General features: G+C 46.3%; 1 protein-coding gene across 2 annotated transcripts in view; it reads left to right on the top strand.

Moving 5' to 3' along the window:
* LOC134984935 (zinc finger protein 260-like) overlaps nucleotides 1-5,368 on the top strand; it is a 57,362-nt gene extending 51,994 nt beyond the window's left edge. For both annotated transcript variants that reach the window (XM_063950389.1, XM_063950388.1), the window contains exon 6: nucleotides 2,942-5,368. In XM_063950389.1, the coding sequence (XP_063806459.1) occupies nucleotides 2,942-4,521 (1,580 nt within the window). In that variant the 3' untranslated portion in view covers nucleotides 4,522-5,368. The remainder of the gene's footprint in view (nucleotides 1-2,941) is intronic.
* Nucleotides 5,369-20,247: the final 14,879 nt, after the last annotated feature.

Genomic DNA, 20,247 nt, shown 5'->3' with positions numbered 1-20,247 from the left:
TTAACTGGTTGTTATCACGTGTTATACGGTGTGATTGGTGTGGCTGGTATGAATCTTGCCCTGAATTATCAAAATCCTTTCCTTGTACTGTCAGCTCTTCTGGGCACAGTTTCTCTAACTGAGGTCTGGAGGAGGGGCATAGAGGGAGGAGCCAGTGCACACCAGAACCTAAATTCTTTCTTAACGTGCCCATGTCTCCTGTGGAGCCGTCTATCCCCATGGTCCTTACGGAATCCCCAGCATCCACTACGGACTACGAGAAATAGATTTACCGGTAAGTAAAATCTTATTTTATACTTCATGGTTAGTTGCCAGTACAAGAGAGAGATATATCTAAGTCTTATTATAATATTACATTTGTTATTGTGAGTGTTCTCAGGAGGGTGGACACAATGATAGTCTGAGACACAATATTATAAAGCCTTCATTAAAAGTTATGTTTTATTATGCACACACATTTACAATTAAGTGTCCCAGAGAGTCGTCTTCTCCTATTGTTTACAAGATTAATATTGTTACAGAAATTGACACATTTCCATAATGTATTTTATTTCCAGCAGAGGGACACACAAGCAGGAACATCTCAGAAGGACATCTAATGTTATCCCCGGATTGTGAAATAAGAGATAATGACAGTATACAGGATTCTCCAGGAGCTAATCCTATTACCCCAATTATACATCCAGCTCTATCAGCTGATCCCCCTGATCCTGGGAGTAGGGACTTCATCAGGAGGTCTTCGCACAGATTGCAAGTCAGTGGGGACTGCCAAAGATAGACATGATGGCGTCCCGCCTCAACAAAAAGCTACAGAGGTATTGTGCCAGATCAAAAGACCTTCAGGCGGTAGCTGTAGATGCCCTGGTTACACCGTGGGTGTTCCAGTCGGTCTATGTGTTTCCTCCTCTTCCTCTCATACCCAAGGTGTTGAGAATAATAAGAAAAAGAGGAGTGAGAACAATTCTTATTGTTCCAGATTGGCTACGAAGGACCTGGTATCCGGATCTGCTGGAAATTCTCACAGAGGACCCGTGGCCTCTTCCTCTAAGACAGGATCTGTTGCAACAGCGGCCCTGTCTGTTCCAAGACTTACCGCGGCTGCGTTTGACGGCATGGCGGTTGAATGCCGGATCCTAGCTGAAAAGGGCATTCCGGATGAGGTCATTCCTACGCTGATAAAGGCTAGGAAGGACGTGACATCTAAACATTATCACCAAATATCGCGAAAATATGTTTCTTGGTGTGAGGCCAGGAATGCTCCGACGGAGGAATTCCAGCTGGGCCATTTCCTTCACTTCCTACAGTCCGGAGTGAATTTGGGCCTAAAATTGGTCTCCATTAAAGTCCAGATTTCGGCCCTATCCATTTTCTTTCAAAAGGAATTGGCTTCTCTACCGGAAATCCAGACGTTTGTAAAGGGAGTGCTGCATATTCAGCCTCCTTTTGTGCCTCCAGTGTCACCTTGGGATCTTAACGTGGTGTTAGGCTTCTTGAAATCCCACTGGTTTGAACCACTTAAATTGGTGGAGTTGAAATATCTCGCGTGGAAGGTGGTCATGCTATTAGCCTTGGCTTCGGCCAGGCGCGTGTCAGAGTTGGCGGCTTTGTCACATAAAAGCCCCTATCTGGTTTTCCATATGGATAGAGCAGAATTGCAGACCCGTCCACAATTTCTGCCAAAAGTGGTTTCATCTGTTCATATGAATCAACCTATTGTCGTGCCTGTGGCTACTAGTGACTTGGAGGATTCCGAGTTGCTTGTTGTGGTCAGGGCTTTGAAGCTTTATGTAGCCAGAATGGCTAGGGTCAGGAAAACAGAGTCGTTGTTTATCCTGTATGCATCCAACAAGCTGGGTGCTCCTGCATCAAAGCAAACTATTGCTCGCTGGATCTGTAACACGATTCAGCAGGCTCATTTGGCGGCTGGATTACCGCTGCCAAAATCAGTTAAGGCCCATTCCACTAGGAAGGTGGGCTCTTCTTGGGCGGCTGCCCGAGGGGTCTCTGCATTACAACTTTGCCAAGCGGCTACTTGGTCAGGTTCAAATACTTTTGCAAAGTTCTACAAGTTTGATACCCTGGCTGAGCAGGACCTTTTGTTTGCTCAATTGGTGCTGCAGAGTCATCTGCACTCTCCCCCCCGTTTGGGAGCTTTGGTATAATCCCCATGGTCCTTACGGAGTCCCCAGCATCCACTAGGACGTTAGAGAAAATAAGATTTTACCTACCGGTAAATCTATTTCTCGTAGTCTGTAGTGGATGCTGGGCGCCCGTCCCAAGTGCGGACTTTTCTGCAAGACTTGTATATAGTTATTGTTTCAATAAGGGTTGAGTTATGGTTGCATCTGGGTTTGACCTGATGCTCTGTTTTTTGTCATACTGTTAACTGGTTGTTATCACGTGTTATACGGTGTGATTGGTGTGGCTGGTATGAATCTTGCCCTGAATTATCAAAATCCTTTTCTTGTACTGTCAGCTCTTCTGGGCACAGTTTCTCTAACTGAGGTCTGGAGGAGGGGCATAGAGGGAGGAGCCAGTGCACACCAGAACCTAAATTCTTTCTTAAAGTGCCCATGTCTCCTGTGGAGCCGTCTATCCCCATGGTCCTTACGGAATCCCCAGCATCCACTACGGACTACGAGAAATAGATTTACCGGTAAGTAAAATCTTATTTTATACTTCATGGTTAGTTGCCAGTACAAGAGAGAGATATATCTAAGTCTTATTATAATATTACATTTGTTATTGTGAGTGTTCTCAGAAGGGTGGACACAATGATAGTCTGAGACATAATATTATAAAGCCTTCATTAAAAGTTATGTTTTATTATACACACACATTTACATTTAAATGTGTCCCAGAGAGTCATCTTCTCCTATTGTTTACAAGATTAATATTGTTACAGAAATTGACACATTTCCATAATGTATTTTATTTCCAGCAGAGGGACACACAAGCAGGAATATCTCAGAAGGACATCTAATGTTATCCCTGGATTCTGAAATAACCGATAATGACAGTAGACAGGATTATCCAGGAGCTAACCCCATTACCCCAATTATTCATCCAGGTCTATCAGCTGATCCCCCTGATCCTGGGAAATGTTCTCCTGATCACGCTTATATTGGTGCATCTGTTACAGCTCTAACAGTAGATACAGTGTTTCCATGTTCTATAGATGCCAAATGTTTTACACAGAACACAAAGCTTCATCAGCCAGCTAAGGCAGGTGAGAGGCCATTTCCATGTTCTGAGTGTGGGAAATATTTTACATGCAAATCAGCTCTTGTTACACATCAGAGAAGACACACAGGTGAGAAGCCATTTCCATGTTCTGAGTGTGAGAAATGTTTTGCATGGAAATCAAATCTGGTTACACACCAGCAAATTCACACAGGTGAGAAGCCATTTCCATGTTCTGAGTGTGAGAAATGTTTTGCACGGAAATCACATCTTGTTAGACATCAGCAAAGTCACACAGGTGAGAAGCCATTTCCATGTTCTGAGTGTGGGAAATGTTTTGCACAGAAATCAGAACTTGTTATACATCAGAAAAGTCACACAGGTGAGAAGCCATTTCCATGTACTGAGTGTGGGAAATGTTTTGCACATAAATCAGACCTTGTTAAACATCACAGAAGTCACACAGGTGCAAAGCCATTTCCATGTTTTGAGTGTGGGAAATGTTTTGCAATCAAATCAGATCTTGTTAATCATCAGAGAAGTCACACAGGTGAGAAGCCGTTTTCTTGCTCTGAGTGTGGGAAATGTTTTTCCTGGAAATCACTACTTGTTATACATCTGCGAAGTCACACAGGTGAGAATCCATTTCCATGTTCTGAGTGTGGGAAATGTTTTCAACACAAATCACATCTTGTTACACATCAAAGAATTCACACAGGTGAGAAGCCATTTCAATGTTCTGAGTGTGGGAAATGTTTTATCCAGAAATCACAACTTGTTATACATCAGGGAAGTCACACAGGAGAAAGGCCATTTCCATGTTCTGAGTGTAGGAAATGTTTTACAAACAAATCGAATCTTGTTAGACATCAGAGAAGTCACACAGGTGAGAGGCCATTTTCATGTTCTGAGTGTGGGAAATGTTTTGCACGGAAATCAGTACTTGTTGAACATCACAGAAGTCACACAGATGAAAAGCCATTTCCATGTTCTGAGTGTGGGAAATGTTTTGCACACAAATCAGATCTTGTTATACATCAGAGAAGTCACACAGGTGAGAAGCCATATTCCTGTTCTGAGTGTGGGAAATATTTTGCACAGAAATCATATCTTATTACACATCAGAGAAGTCACACAGGTGAGAAGCCATATTCCTGTTCTGAGTGTGGGAAATATTTTGCACAGAAATCATATCTTATTACACATCAGAGAAGTCACACAGGTGAGAAGCCATTTTCTTGCTCTGAGTGTGGGAAATGTTTTATACGGAAATCACAACTTGTTACACATCAGCGAAATCACACAGGTGAGTGGCCATTTCCATCCTCTGTGAAATAAATCAGCACAATAGACATCACTTGGAAACTATTGTACTCTTCTGGAGTATACTTAACATTGCCATGCATTGTTCTTCAAGGTTCTTATCTCCTATGCTTTTTGCAATATACATGCTACAACTGGGTGATATAATCAGATGTCATGCCCTTATCTACCACTGCTATGCAGATGACTTGTCTTTTGCTCCGGATACTGAGAACCCAGTACCAATCCTAAATGGTTGTCTAGCTGAGCTCCATGTGTGGGTGATGCCAGTTGGCTGTGACTCAGTCCTGGTGAAACAGGTCCTTATGGTAGAAGCTCACCAACAAAAGGCAGGGCTACAGCTCAGCTTTGCAAACCAACCAGACTTATGCTTGTGGGTTCAGAGTTACAAAATGCTGATCATGTGGAATCTTGGTGTCCTGGATGGTGGAGTGACACTTAGATATCAGGTATCATCCACAATCCGATCCTCATCTGAGGAACATAGCCAGACTCCAGCACTTTATTCCCTCAGAAGATCTACCTACAGTCATACATGCACTTGTATCATCATGCATAGACTACTGCAATGTCCTCTACCTGGGTCTCCCAGCAAAAGAATTGCACCACTTGTGGCTTGTACAGAATGCAGCAGCCAGTCATATATAACCGGCCCGTTCCTGCCACATAACACCCATTCTCTTCTCCCTTCACCGGCTGCCTGTAAGATGATGACTTACATAATCTTACTGACTCTCCCATCCCTACATGACCAGGGTCCATGGAACCAGAAGCAGCTTCTGCCTCCTTACTGCCTGGTTTCTTCCGTCTGCAGATGAAGGACTGTTACCACCAGTACCAAGAATCCCCAAGAAATTCTGAAATATCAGGGGGGGGGGGGGGGGAGACAGGGTGGTGGCACTATTGCTGTAGCGGGGGCTGCCGGAAGTACTGTCTGTGGGTAATATTGTCCCCAAGCAGTGCTGAGGTGGAAGAGGGGGGGCACAGGGTGGTGAACAGTAGGGGAGACAAGGTAGTTGACAGTAGTGGGGGAAAGACAGGTTGGGGGAGATAGGGCAGGTGGCAGTAGTGGGAAGAGACCGGGCGGGTGGAAGTAGTGAGACAGGGTGGGTGGCAGTAGTGGGGGAGACAGGGAGGGTGGCAGTAGTGGGGGGAGACAGGGAGGGTGGCAGTAGGGGGAGGAGACAGGGCGGTGGCATTAGTGGGGGGAGACAGGGCGGGTGGCAGTAGTGGGGGAGACATGGCGAGTGGCAGTAGTGGGGGTAGACAGGGCAGATGGTCACAGTGCAGTACCAGGGGCTGCTGGAGGCAGTAAAGAGGTGTATGTGTCCCGCACAGAATCAGTTGATAATTAGGCCTAATGATGATTATGCTTCCTTATTTCTAATTAATCCCTTGTATGTGTTACTGTTATTTGCTGTGTCAGCCTTTATGTGTGTTCTGTGTAATAATCCTGAAAGTAGTGCTGCTACCGATCTCATATCATTTGTAGTAACTTGCAAAAAATGAGGAAAAGATAATGTGCACTCTGGAAGTTTATCGGGGGTTAAAGATGAATGCAGATGTGACATCACGCAGCCCCTGGAAAATGGTCCCGGCCCTCCCCATATAGCTAGACAAAAAAATGTGTATTAAAGATATGAAATAAAGTTGTTTAAAAACAAAAGATTTCCGTGAAGTCTTTTTATTTCTCTTACGTCCGAGAGGATGCTGGGGTTCCATTTAGTACCATGGGGTATAGATGGGTCTCTTAGGGGCCATGGGCACTAAGAGTTTAATAGTGTGGGCTGGCTTCTCCCTCTATGCCCCTACCAGACTCAGTTTAGAAAATGTGCCCAGTGAAGCCGGTCACAGCTAGGGGAGCTCCTAGGACTTTCTCATACGTCCTAGAGGATACTGGGGTCCACTTCAGTACCATGGGGTATAGATGGTTCCGTAGGAGCCATGGGCACTTTAAGACTTTTCAAGGGTGTGAACTGGCTCCTCCCTCTATGCCCCTCCTCCAGACCTCAGTTTAGAAAATGCCCAGGCAGACTGGATGCACTCCAGGGGAGCTCTACTGAGTTTCTCTGAAAGACATGTTAGGTTTTTTATTTTCAGGGAGGACTGCTGGCAACAGTCTCCCTGCTTCGTGGCACTTAGGGGGCAGAAGTAGGAACCAACTTCCTGAATAGTTTCATGGCTCTGCTCCTGGCTGACAGGACACCACTAGCTCCTGAAGGGTAATTAAAGCTAGCTGCGGTTCTCTGCTCACTCCCCCAGCTCGCCGCCACCCCCTTACAGAGCCAGAAGACAGGTGAGTGTAAGAAGAAAAGGATCTTCAGTCATCATGATGGCTAAAAGGTACCGCGCAGCGGGCGGGAATGCTGCGCGCCATGCTACCCATCACACTCAGGCACTGCAGGGCGTGGGGGGGTGCACTGGGCAGCATGAAAACTAGTAAAACTAGCAGATAAGGGGCATAAGTTGCTGAGGCACAGTCCTACCCCCGCCAGTATAAATAGCAAAAAGTCTGAGGAAAAACGTGCCATAACGGGGGCGGGGCTTCCTCAGTCAGCCAGCACACTGCTCCGCGTCATTTTCTCTCCTTCCAGGATGCAGATAAGAATGCTGGTCCTCCACTGCTGAACCAAGTATCAGGGTGCAAAATGGAGGGTACAGTGAAATTTGGTGCTATACATTGTGTTATCATTATAAAAGCGCTGCAGGTCTGTGGGCATTTTGTGTTTCACAGACATTTTATTGCTGGTGCTGGGTTGTGAACTGGCAATTCCTATCGGTGTCCTGACAGATTTTACTGTGGGTCTGTCCCCTATAAGTCTCGGAGTGTCTGTGGTGTGGTGTGCACGTGTGTGACATGTCTGAGGCAGGGAGCTCTTCCCCTGAGGGAACCATTATGGGGACACAGAGTTGTAATGTGGTGGCGCTGCCGGCACACCATGAGCCTGGGTGAAAGAATTACGTGATACTGTGAATCATATCAGTAAGAGATTAAATAAGTCTGAGTCTCATGCAGAAAACGAGAAAATCAGTGGAAGATGTGATTTTTAGTGGTTCTGCTTTTTCATCCGCAGGCGACCCCTCTGGGTCACATAAAAGACCATTTGCAGAAATAGTACAACTGATACCAACACGGGTTCTGATTCCTGTGTCGACACTAGTGATCCCAGGGAAATAGATCCTAAATTGTCAAAAAGCATTCAATATATTATTGTTGCTATAACGGAGGTTTTGGAAGTTACTGAAGCCCCTCCTGTACCTCAGGAGGCTTATTTTTATAAAGAAAAGAAAATGAATCTAGCCTTCCCTCCTCACGAGCTAAATACTCTCTTTGAGGGAACTTGGGCAAACCCTGAAAATAAATTTCAGATTCCCAAAAGGATTCAGGTAGCTTTTCCTTTCCCGGCAGAGGACAGGAAAAGGTGGGAGTCATCCCCTGTTTTAGACAGTGCCCTGTCACGGTTAACAAAAAAGGTGATTCTCCCTGCACCTGGGACGGCTTCACTAATGGAGCCGGCAGACTGCAAGTTGGAGACTACGTTAAAATCTGTGGCCAATGGTACACTGCTCAGGCCCACCATTGCTTGCGTGTGGGTGAGTAGGGCTATCGAAAAAAATGGTCAGATAACTTGTCATCTGAAATTGATACGATAAATAGAGACGAGATTCTCCTAAAGTTAGGTTGAAGGATATTGGTCTTTTTGGTTCAAGAGCTGCTACCATGGCAGTCTCGGCTCGGAGGGCGTTGTGGATTCGCCGTGGAATGCAAGCGCAGATTCAAAAGAAATATGGAGGCTCTCCAGTATAAAGGTGAAGCCTTGTTTGGAGATGGGCTGGATGCGTTGGTCTCTGCGGCTACCGAAGGTAAGTCGACATTCTTGCCTTATGCTCCTGCACCGGCGAAAAAGACATCACTCAGATGCAGTCCTTTTGGCCCAACAAATACAAAAAGGCCAAAGGTTCCCCCTTCTTTACAGGTAGAGTGAGAGGATGAGGAAAAAAGTCAGCAGCGTCTCCTGGATCGCAGGAGCAGGAGTCCACCCCTGCTTCTGCCAAATCTGCAGCATGATGCTGGGTCTCCCTTGCGGGAGTCCGCTCGGGTGAGAGCACGTCTGAAACTTTTCGGTCAGATCTGGGCTCAATCTGGCCTGGGCCCATGTATACAAGCTGGAGTTTCAAGACGTCCCCCTATGCCGATTTTTCAAATCGACCTTACCAGCTTCTCTTCCAGAGAAGTAGTAAAGGCTGCAATACAGAAATTAGGTTTTTAGTCAAGCCTCTTCGTAGTTCCGAAGCCGGACGACTCAGTCAGACCAATTCCAATCCTGAAATCTCTGAATCTCTACCTGAAAAGGTTCAAGTTCAAGATGGAATCTCTGAGGGCAGTGATTTCCAGTCTGGAGGAAGGAGATGTCATGGTGTCGGTAGACATAAAAGATGCCTACTTACATGTTCCCATTTATCCTCCACATCAGGTTTATCTGAGGTTCGCAGTACAGGATTGCCATTACCAGTTTCAGACATTGCTGTTCGGACTCTCCACGGCACCGAGGGTGTTCACGAAGGTGATGGCAGAGATAATAGTCCTCCTTCGACAACAAGGAGTCAATATAATTCCTTACCTGGACGAACTCCTGATAAAAGCGAGATTCAAGGAATGGTTGGTGCAGAATATTGCACTCTCCCTGTCAGTGCTCCAACAACATAGTTGGATTTTGAATTTTCCAAAGTCGCAGTTGGAACCAACGACAAGATTGTCTTTTCTAGGGAAGATACTTGACACAGAAGTTCAGCGGGTATTTCTTCCAGTTGAAAAAGATCCAGAAAACGGTCAAACGAGTTTTGAAACTGACGAGAGTGTCGATACATCAATGCATTTGGTTGTTGGGAAAGATGGTAGCGGCCTACGAGGCCATACAGTTTTCCAGATTCCATGCCAGAGTATTCCAATGGGATCTGTTAGACAAGTGATCCGGATCCCACCTACACATGCACCAGAGGATAATCCTGTCCTCCGAAGCCAGGATTTCGCTCCTGTGGTGGCTGCACTGTTCTCACCTACTAGAGGGTCGCAGGTTCGAGATTCAGGACTGTGTCCTAGTAACCACAGATGCAAGTCTCTAAGGCTGGGGTGCAGTCACAAGAGTTTCCAAGGAAAATGGTCAAGTCAGGAATCCTGTCTTCACATAAACGTTCTGGAATTGAGAGCCATTTACAACGGCCTTCTACAAGATCAGCCAGTGCAGATCCAGTCAGACAATGTAACAGCAGTCGCATACATAAACCATCAAGGCGGAACGAAAAGCAGAGCGGCAATGGCAGAGGTGACAAAGATCCTCCTCTGGGCAGAAAGACATGCAAGAGCTTTGTCGGCAATTTTCATTCCGGGAGTGGACAACTGGGAAGCAGACTCCCTCAGCAGACACGATCTCCAACCAGGGGAGTGGGGCCTTCACCAAGAAGTCTTCGCAGAGGTGACAAGTCTTTGGGGAGTCCCTCAAGTAGACATGATGGCATCTCGTCTCAACAAGAAGCTTCAGAGATATTGTTCCAGGTCGAGAGACCCTCAAGCAGTAGCAGTGGATGCACTGATGACCCAGTTGGTGTTTCGGTTGGTATATGTCTTCCCTCCACTTCCACTAATACCAAAAGTTCTCAAAATAATAAGAATAACAAGGGTTCGACTAATCCTCATTGCCCCAGACTGGCCAAGGAGGGCTTGGTATCCAGATCTTCAGCAGTTGCTCATGGATGATCCTCGGCCTCTTCCTCCTCGCGAGGACCTGCTGCAGCAGGGGCTGTGCATGTATCAAGACTTACCGTGGCTACGTTTGACGGCATGGCTGTTGAGAGCCGGGTTCCTAGCCCGAAAGGGGATTCCTACGGAAGTCATTCCCACTCTTGTTCAGGCCAGGAAAGGAGTAATGTTTAAACATTACCACCATATTTGGAGAAAATATGTGTCATGGTGTGAATCCAAGAAGGCTCCTACGGAAGAGTTTCAGTTGGGACGTTTTCTCCATTTTCTGCAGGCAGGTGTGGATATGGGCCTAAGATTGGGTTCAATCAAGGTTCAGATTTTGGCCTTGTTAGTTTTCTTACAAAAACAATTGGCCTCCCTTCCAGAAGTTCAGACGGTCGTGAAAGGGATGCTGCACATCCAACCTCCATTTGTGTCTCCGGTGGCACCTTGGGACCTTAATGTGGGGTTGCAGTTCCTTCAATCAGATTGGTTTGAACCTCTGCAGTGTTATGATTCCTGTACTCCAGACCGGAGAAGATCTTATGGCAGGGATCTGAGTACAGGAACAATATGCTGGTTGTGGGAGCTGGAGAGCCTAGTAACCCCTGGCGCCCTAACTCCGTTGTCTCGCCCGTGTTATCAGAAATCCCCTGCGAGACTATGGTTGCTTGAGCCCATGGCAGCCGCGTTCGAAGGGCGGATTATGTCTGCCCAACCCCGATGCCCCCGCAGGTCTTAATGGGAGACAAGGGGAAGTCCGAGACAGGGTGATAACAAGGGGCCCTCTGACTAAGCAACCAAGCCAGGGATTACAAGCTAACTAAACTAAATCAAAAGGTATGCGCGGACTAGCCGCCAGGGAAAAGGACAACCAAAGATCCACTGATCCGACACTCCTATCCGGCACCGCTGGACACCAGAGTGGATCTTGTGGAAGCGGAATCCTCCGCAAAGCTCCAGAACACAATATAAACAAAATAATAAACTGTAGCGGACACGCCGCAACACCAGCAACAGCGACTCACGAACACCACCAGATGTTAAAGGTGCTCGGTCAGACTCCAGGAACAGATGGTAACTTCCGAGTACAGGATCTCTGAGGACAGGAACAATCGAATGGACCGGGACTGGGAACTCTCTGTAGCAGACTCAGGCAAACAGGAAGCTATCACCGGCGTCTGTGGGAAGTCCAAAGGGAGCCTATAACTGTGGGCTCCCCAATCAGGAGCCAGACAGGGTAATTAATAGTAATGCCGTGCAGCTTGCATGCTGCACGGCCAGCACATGATGATTTAATTACAGAAGACCCAGCAACGGGGAACGCGGCCCGAACGTGGCGTCCCCGTTGCTAAGGTCCGGGCGGCTGCGTGCGCCCGGCGTCAGCGTTGCCAGGGAGCCGGCGGCTGCGTGCGCCCGGCGTCAGCGTTGCCAGGGAGCCGGTGGCTGCACGCGCCCGGCGTCCCTGGTTGCTAGGCGCCGGGCCGCACCGCTGATCGGACCCCGGCGCCTAACATGCAGGAGATAAAATTGAAGTTTCTCACTTGGAAAGTGGTAATGCTCTTGGCCTTGGCATCCGCAAGGCGGGTGTCTGAGTTGGCGGCCTTGACTCACAAGAGTCCTTACCTGATCTTCCATGAAGATTGGGCAGAGTTGAGAACTCGCCAACAATTTTTTCCGAAGGTGGTTTCGTCTTTCCATATAAACCAGCCTATTGTGGTGCCAGTGGCTACTGACACTTTCACTGTGTCAAAGTCTCTGGATGTGGTTAGCGCTTTGAAAATTTATGTCGCAAGAACAGCTAGGATACGAAAAACTGAGGCTCTGTTTGTCCTGTATGCTCCCAACATGATTGGGTGTCCTGCTTCTAAGCAGACCATTGCGCACTGGATCAGAGGGACGATTCAGCACGCTCATTCCACGGCAGGATTGCCGATACCGAAGTCGGTAAATGCCCATTCTACTAGAAAGGTGGGCTCATCCTGGGTGGCTGCCCGGGTGATCTCGGCGTTACAGCTTTGCCGAGCAGCTACTTGGTCAGGGGCAAACACGTTTGCAAAGTTTTATAAGTTTGACACCTTGGCCGATGAGGACCTCAAGTTTGGTCAATCCGTGCTGCAGGGTCATCATAGAAACATAGAATCATAGAATTTGACGGCAGATAAGAACCACTTGGCCCATCTAGTCTGCCCCTTTTTTTTTATCCTTTAGGTAATCTCAACCCTTTTTGATCATCTGCACTCTCCCACCCGTACTGGAGATTTGGTATAACCCCATGATACTGAAGTGGACCCCAGCATCCTCTAGGACGTATGAAGAAACAGGATTTTAATACCTACCGGTAAATCCTTTTCTCCTAGTCCGTAGAGGATGCTGGGCACCCAACCCAGTGCGTACTTTACCTGCAGTTGTTAGTTTTGTAGTTACACAAGTGTTGTGTTGCTGCAAAAGTGTTCATGCCCATTGGCATGTGTTGTGTTGAAAGCCATGTTGTGCGGCATGGTTGAGGTGTGAGCTGGTATGAATCTCACCATTCATTTAAAAGTAAATCCTTTCCTCGAAATGTCCGTCTCCCTGGGCACAATTCCTATACTGAGGTCTGGAGGAGGGGCATAGAGGGAGGAGCGAGTTCACACCCTTGAAAAGTCTTAAAGTGCCCATGGCTCCTGCGGAACCGTCTATACCCCATGGCACTGAAGTGGACCCCACCATCCTCTATAGACTAGGACAGGCATTCCCAACCGCGGTCCTCAAGGCACACCAACAGTGCAGGTTTTAGTGATATTCAGGCTTCAGCACGGATGGTTAGATCAAAATAACTGAGCTACTAATTAAGTCGGTATCCGGTCAGTTTATCTACCTACACTAGATCGACAATCCAAAGGTTGACACCACTTAATCGAACAACGAATGATCGACAACTACACATGATCGACAATCAAATGATCGACTGAATACCAAGATCGACATCGCACTCATTGACAGCATCACCACATGGGCAAATCCGAAAAAAGAAAAACAATAGTGCGACAAACATATGATCGACATAATTAAACATCTACGTGGCACATAATCTACAATACAAACATCGACTGACTATAAATAGATAATATGTTAGATCGACACAAACATGATCGACAAAAACTAGCATCGACGGGACAAATAATCGAAAAATAAATCATCGACATATTACCCGACAGACTACACATTAGATCAATCAATGCATATGATCGACATTCATTTTTATCGACCAAACATATGTCAGACAGTCGGACACAGACATACACCAGATAGTCAAAATTATACATCAACAAATTACCTGATCGACAAACGTAACAATCGACTGAATAAATGATCTACAACTGTTACAGCGGCATACATTAGATCCAACCACAATACATCGACACCAACATTTGTTAGATTATACTCTGCTTCGATAGTACAAATGATCGACATTCGACTACAGCTGACACTATCGTCCACCTAGCCAACCGCGCCCCTATATTCATTTCATCACCCCTCCCTCCACCGCGACCCCGCTATCCACAGCCGTCTACTACCCCTAGACGCTGCCGCCCACACCAGTCCGTCACCCGCTAATCTAGCGGAGGCGACCAGCATCCTTGCCCGTGGCACTACAGGTGCCAAAATGCCCGCCACACCTTCACCAACACTACAGTTGACTCTACCGTCCACCTAGCCAACCACGCCCCTATATTCATTTCATCATCCCTCCAACGGTCCACCGCAACCCCGCTATCCACAGCCGTCTACTAGACGCTGCCGCCCACACCAGTCCGTCACCCGCTAATCTAGCGGAGGCGACCAGCATCCTTGCCCGTGGCACTACAGGTGCCAAAATGCCCCCCCCACACCTTTACCCATAATTCTGTTATCCATGTTTCATAATAAACCTTATATTTTTTCTACATCATAAGTATAGTATTCAATGAAATTTAAAGAAAGCACTTAGGCCTCTTTATCAAACAGGTTCATATAAAGTTTGTTACTGGCGTCAAAGTGTCTGCTATAAATCATTGTCAATGAACCCCGTGACTCATTCCAAACTTAAAGTTCACAAGGTTATTTTATTTAAAGTTAACTATCACAAGGTTATTTTATTTAAATATTGAAGAAGCACAGTGATTGGCCAGAATTTTTTTTTCTAAACACTCCCATCTTAAAGTGTATAAAACCTTTAGCTAACAAACCATCAGCCACATCTATTATATTTAAGATTTGGGAAGATTTAAACATTTCAAGTGATCTACAATGGCTAATCAAACGGAATGTATCCTGGTTCCTTCTCATCGAGGAATGCTCTTAAACTTGACGGATACCTTCTCGCAAAGAATAAGCAGCATCTTGATGTAGTGTACTGGCACTGCACAGAGCGCAAGACAAGCTATTGTCCTTGTTTTGCGAAGACCACCATTGTTAATGGACAGCACATATTAAATACCCATGGAGACCATAACCATCCTCCACGACCCGAAAAAACGGTGATCAACATCGCGAAAGCATGTATTAAAGAACGGGCAAAGCAAAGTAATGATCCCCCTGCACAAATCATCCAACAGGTAACGTCTCGGATGCCATCGACAAGTGCGGCATATCTGCCAAACAGGGATGCCCTCCGTCAAATGGTCAAAAGGGCAAGGCGAGATGATTTCCCTATTGAGCCCAGTACCTTGGAGGAGATAGATGTCCCTCAAAATCTAGCCTTTCTAAATGAGGTTGAATTTCTAGTGAAGGACAGTGTTTTTCATAATGAAAGAACATTGGCCCTCATTCTGAGTTGTTCGCTCTGTATTTTTTATCGCATCGCAGCAATTTTCCGCTTAGTGCGCATGCGCAATGTCCGCACTGCGACTGCGCCAAGTAAATTTGCTAAGAAGTTAGTATTTTTACTCACGGCTTTTTCTTCGCTCTGGCGATCGTAATGTGATTGACAGGAAATGGGTGTTTCTGGGCGGAAACAGGACGTTTTATGGGCGTGTGGGAAAAAATGCTACCGTTTCCGGAAAAAACGCAGGAGTGGCCGTAGAAACGGGGGAGTGTCTGGGCGAACGCTGGGTGTGTTTGTGACGTCAAACCAGGAACGACAAGCACTGAACTGTTCGCAGATGCCGAGTAAGTCTGAAGCTACTCTGAAACTGCTAAGAAGTGTGCTAATCGCAATATTGCAAATACATCGTTCGCAATTTTAAGAAGCTAAGATTCACTCCCAGTAGGCGGCGACTTAGCGTGAGTAAATCTGCTAAAATCAGCTTGCGAGCGAACAACTCGGAATGACCACCCTTGCTCTTTACTACAGAGGAGAATGTAAAAAAGCTGCATGAGGCCTCATACTGGGTGATGGATGGAACATTCAAAACTTGTCCCACCCTATTTCGACAGATATATTCCATTCACGCTCTGGTTGGCACTGATGAGCAAACACAGTGTTTTTTGCCTCTAGTCTACGCATTGTTAAGTAGTAAGACTGAGGACTGCTATGTCCGCCTTCTGGAAGATTTGCAGGAATATGGTGGACAATTTGATTTAGAATTTGCACATATGTATATTGTTACAGACTTTGAAAACTCTGCTATCCAAGCATGCAAACGTGTTTTCCCTTCCAGCACTCACAAATGCTGTTTATTCCATTTTGGTCAAAACATTTGGCGCACATTACAATCCACAGGACTTGCCACCCAATATGGCAAAGACATGGAATTTTCTATGCTACTGAGGCATCTGCAAGCCCTTGCTTTTCTCCCATCTGGAGATATTCCTGCAGCATTTGAAGAATGAAAAGATAAAATGCCCCCTAATGCCGCACCATTAGTCACTTATTTTGAGGAGACTTACATATTAGGTCGTATTAGAACAGCACGAAGTCAGACCAGATCTCACCCACTATTTCCACTAAATATATGGTCAGTGCATGAAAATATCCTTGTAGGCGTTCCAAGAACCCAGAACAAGTTGGAAGGATGGCATAAAAGATGGAATACTATCCTAGGCGAAAAGAAATTAGGAGTTTATCGTGTTATCGAATGTTTTTACAAAGAACAGCAGGTAACAACTACACTCCTGGAAAAAAGAAATGCCAATGTCCTGAGAACCCCAACGAAGCAGGAATTAATAACCAGGGAAGAAGCAATCCTGAGATGTGTTGACCAGCTAGGAATTGTCCCGTGTATGGATTATCTCCGGGGCATAGCTTTCCATCTACGTTTAGACTGAGTTCTTCTTTCCTTCCTCGTTTCTAATAGTTATACTTCCTTACAAAATTTGCATTTCCGGTTTATTTTTTAAGGAGTTATGTTGGATTCAACAATTGTTTTTGTTAAGTTTATAATTATACAAAGTTTCCATTTAAATATTATGGAATGATGGATGGATCAATACTTATTTTCTATATTTGGTTAGTATACTTTATAATCTCAAACTTACGATGAATATAACACTTTAAAGATTAATGAAAACTAGATTCTCATCAATATATTTATATATGCTCTTTATAATATTAACACACTGTATCCTTATTTATGTATTTATGTAAATCCATATAAAATATTTTAATCCTTCACCCTGCTAACCTTATCCCCTCTCTTCACCCTGCTTGTGCCTTCACCTAGTCGCTGCTGCCTATACATCACACCCTATTCCCACACTGTCACAACTGAGGGCCTGAGCTGACGGGAGGCAGCCTCAGTTGTAGGGGCTGAGATGTACCGGAACCTGGGAGGTTGTATCAGACCCCTGGACATGTAAGTAACATGAATAATAACTGCCCGAAGGCGTGACCACGACAACTTAGATAAAAGTCAATGATGTTTATTATGACAACTCCGCATCACAGCAGCAATAAAAGAAAACGTAAAAGTCAGCAAAGAATAAATACAGTTCCTGAGTACTACAGCATGGCAGGAGCCACAGGGCACTGGTAGTGTGAGATAGTTCTTATGATCTTCTAGATGGAAAGTCCTTACCAGGCCCGGCTGTAGCAATGGAGATAACCCAGGATTGTACCAGCTGGTGTTCCAGGAAGAGCTGGGTTGCTGAAGGTAAAACAGCTGCTGTGGATACTGGCTGGAACCAGACTGTTGTTAGCACGGAGTGGATACTGGCTGGAACCAGTTAAATAATAAATGAACTTTGGGAGCGATGAAATGTGAACTGAAATGTAGAACTTGAGAGCGGAGAAATAATAATTCCGGTGGAGAGTGGTAAAGTGTAGAAAGGACACCGGCCCTTTAAGGGAAGCTGTACTCTGCTGGAAGCTGATAGTGTTGTAGCTGGAAACAGATGAATCCACAATGGATTGGAGAGTCAGGCTACACCGCAGGTGGAATGCTGGTGCGGGTCTCTATGGTGGAAGTCTTGAGACAGGAGCTGGAACCTGGAAGACAATCATAGAAGAGAGACAAACAGGAACTAGGTTTGACAACCAAAGCACTGACGTCTTCCTTGCTCAGGTACAGCTTACTTATACCTGCAACAAGGAAGGGGTTGGCTAGGCAATTATGCAAATCAACAACACAGACAGCAGATTGGTGGAAATGATCAGATGACAGAATCCAAGATGGCTGCGCCCATGCAGACACTTGGAGGGAAGTTTGGTTTGTAATCCATGTGGTCTGGGAAACAGTAATGGCGGCGCCGGCCACCGGAGACAGGAGACGCCAGGCTGATAGATGCACATTTAACCACGCGGGCACAGCGGAGGCCGCGGCTGATGAAAAGACCCCTCTGCATGTGGAAACTCAGGAACAGCGGAATCCGGTCCTGGAACGCTGAGCCCGCCTTAGGAGGCATCTGAAGGGTAAGTAATGGCGTCCAGATACCCGGATCGTGACAGCACCCCCCCCCTTTAGGAGTGGCCCCAGGACACTTCTTAGGCTTTAAAGGAAACTTTGCGTGGAAATTTCGGACCAAGGCAGGAGCATGGACGTCAGAGGCATTGGTCCAAGAGCGTTCTTCAGGACCATAGCCCTTCCAGTCAATGAGATACTGAAGTTGACCGTAACGGTGACGTGAGTCCAGGATCTTGGCCACTTCATACTCAACGCCTTGTTGAGTTTGGACTTTCGGAGTTGGTGGAAGTGAGGAATGAAACCGATTCAAGATTAGCGGTTTCAACAGGGAAACATGGAATGTCCTGGGTATTTTTAAGAAGGGAGGTAACTGGAGTCTGTAAGCAACAGGATTGATGACTTGATCAATTTTAAAAGGACCGATGTAGCGAGGTGCAAACTTCATACTGGGAACTCTTAACCTCAAATTCTTCGTGGATAACCATACCCGATCACCCACCTTGAGAGCAGGAACTGCTCGACGCTTCTTATCCGCAAACTTCTTGTACCTGAACGATGCCTTGAGCAGAGCTGATCGTACGCTCTTCCAGATATTGGCAAACTGATGCAAGGTGATATCCACTGCGGGAACAGAAGTTGCTGGAAGCGGTTGGAACTCAGGGACTTTAGGGTGGAATCCAAAGTTGGTGAAGAATGGTGTTGAGGAAGATGAAGAATGATACTGGTTGTTATGACAGAACTCGGCCCAGGGAAGTAATTGAACCCAGTCATCTTGAGAGGAGGACACATAGATGCGGAGGAAGGCCTCCAAGTCCTGATTCACCCTCTCAGTTTGACCATTGGTCTGAGGATGGTAAGCCGTGGAAAACTTTAACTTGACTTGGAGGACTTGACATAAACTTCGCCAGAATTTGGCTGTGAATTGAACTCCTCGATCTGAGATAATTTCTTCTGGAAGACCGTGGAGTCGGAAGATCTCTTGTATGAATACTTGAGCCAACTTGGAAGCTGACGGAAGACCGGTGAGAGGAATGAAGTGTGCCATCTTGGTGAACCGGTCAACTACCACCCAGATGGTATTGAACTTGTTGCACATGGGCAAATCTGTAATAAAATCCATCGACAAATGGGTCCATGGTCGACGGGGAACAGATAGTGGAACCAGTTGCCCCGCAGGCGACTGGCGGGATACTTTATGTTGAGCACACTTTGGGCAAGATGCAATAAACTCCAAAACGTCCTTTTTCAGAGTTGGCCACCAATAGGACCTAGAGATAAACTCCAGGGTTTTTTGGATACCTGTATGTCCGGCAAAACGGGAAGCATGGGCCCAATGCATGAGCTTCTTCCTTAGTGTCGGCTTCACAAAACTTTTCCCTGATGGGGGCGTAGAGTCCATCCCTACCGTGGAGAATGCCAACGGATTTATAATAGGATGCTTGTCTGAAGACTCTGACTCATTTTCTTGCTCCCATGAGCGGGAAAGGGCATCGGCCTTGCGATTCTGAGAGCCCGGACAGAACTGGAGTTTAAAGTCGAACCTGGAAAAGAAAAGTGCCCATCTGGCCTGACGAGGGTTGAGACATTGTGCGCCTTTTAGATATAGAAGGTTCTTGTGGTCTGTAAGGATGGTGATTGAATGAGAAGCTCCCTCCAACAGATATCGCCACTCCTCTAGAGCGAGCTTGATGGCTAGCAACTCCTGGTCGCCAATGGCATAGTTGCGCTCCGCTGGGGAGAACTTCCGTGAGAAGAAACTGCAAGGATGTAAATGACCATCTTTAGCCCTCTGAGATAACACCGCTCCTACTCCAACGGAGGAGGCATCCACCTCTAAGATGAAAGGAGAGTCGATGTCAGGCTGTTTCAGGACAGGTGCAGAGATGAACCTCTGTTTTAAAAGATGAAAAGCTTGCATGGCTTCTTCAGACCACTTGGACGGGTTAGCACCCTTCTTGGTGAAAGCAGTAATAGGCGCCACAATGGTGGAAAAGTCTCGTATAAACTTTCGGTAATAATTGGCGAACCCTAAGAACCTCTGGACCCCTTTGAGGGTTAAGGGTACCGGCCAATTCTGGATTGCTTGTAGTTTCTCAGGATCCATCTCTAGTCCGGAACCGGACACAATGTACCCTAGAAACGGAATGGACTTGACTTCAAAGACGCATTTCTCTAATTTGCAGTAGAGATGATTGA

The sequence above is a fragment of the Pseudophryne corroboree genome, assembly GCF_028390025.1.
Source record: "Pseudophryne corroboree isolate aPseCor3 chromosome 3 unlocalized genomic scaffold, aPseCor3.hap2 SUPER_3_unloc_98, whole genome shotgun sequence".
Lineage (NCBI taxonomy): Eukaryota > Metazoa > Chordata > Amphibia > Anura > Myobatrachidae > Pseudophryne > Pseudophryne corroboree.
The sequence above is the reverse complement of the archived record's forward strand: the minus strand, read 5'-3'. Positions and strand labels throughout refer to the sequence as shown.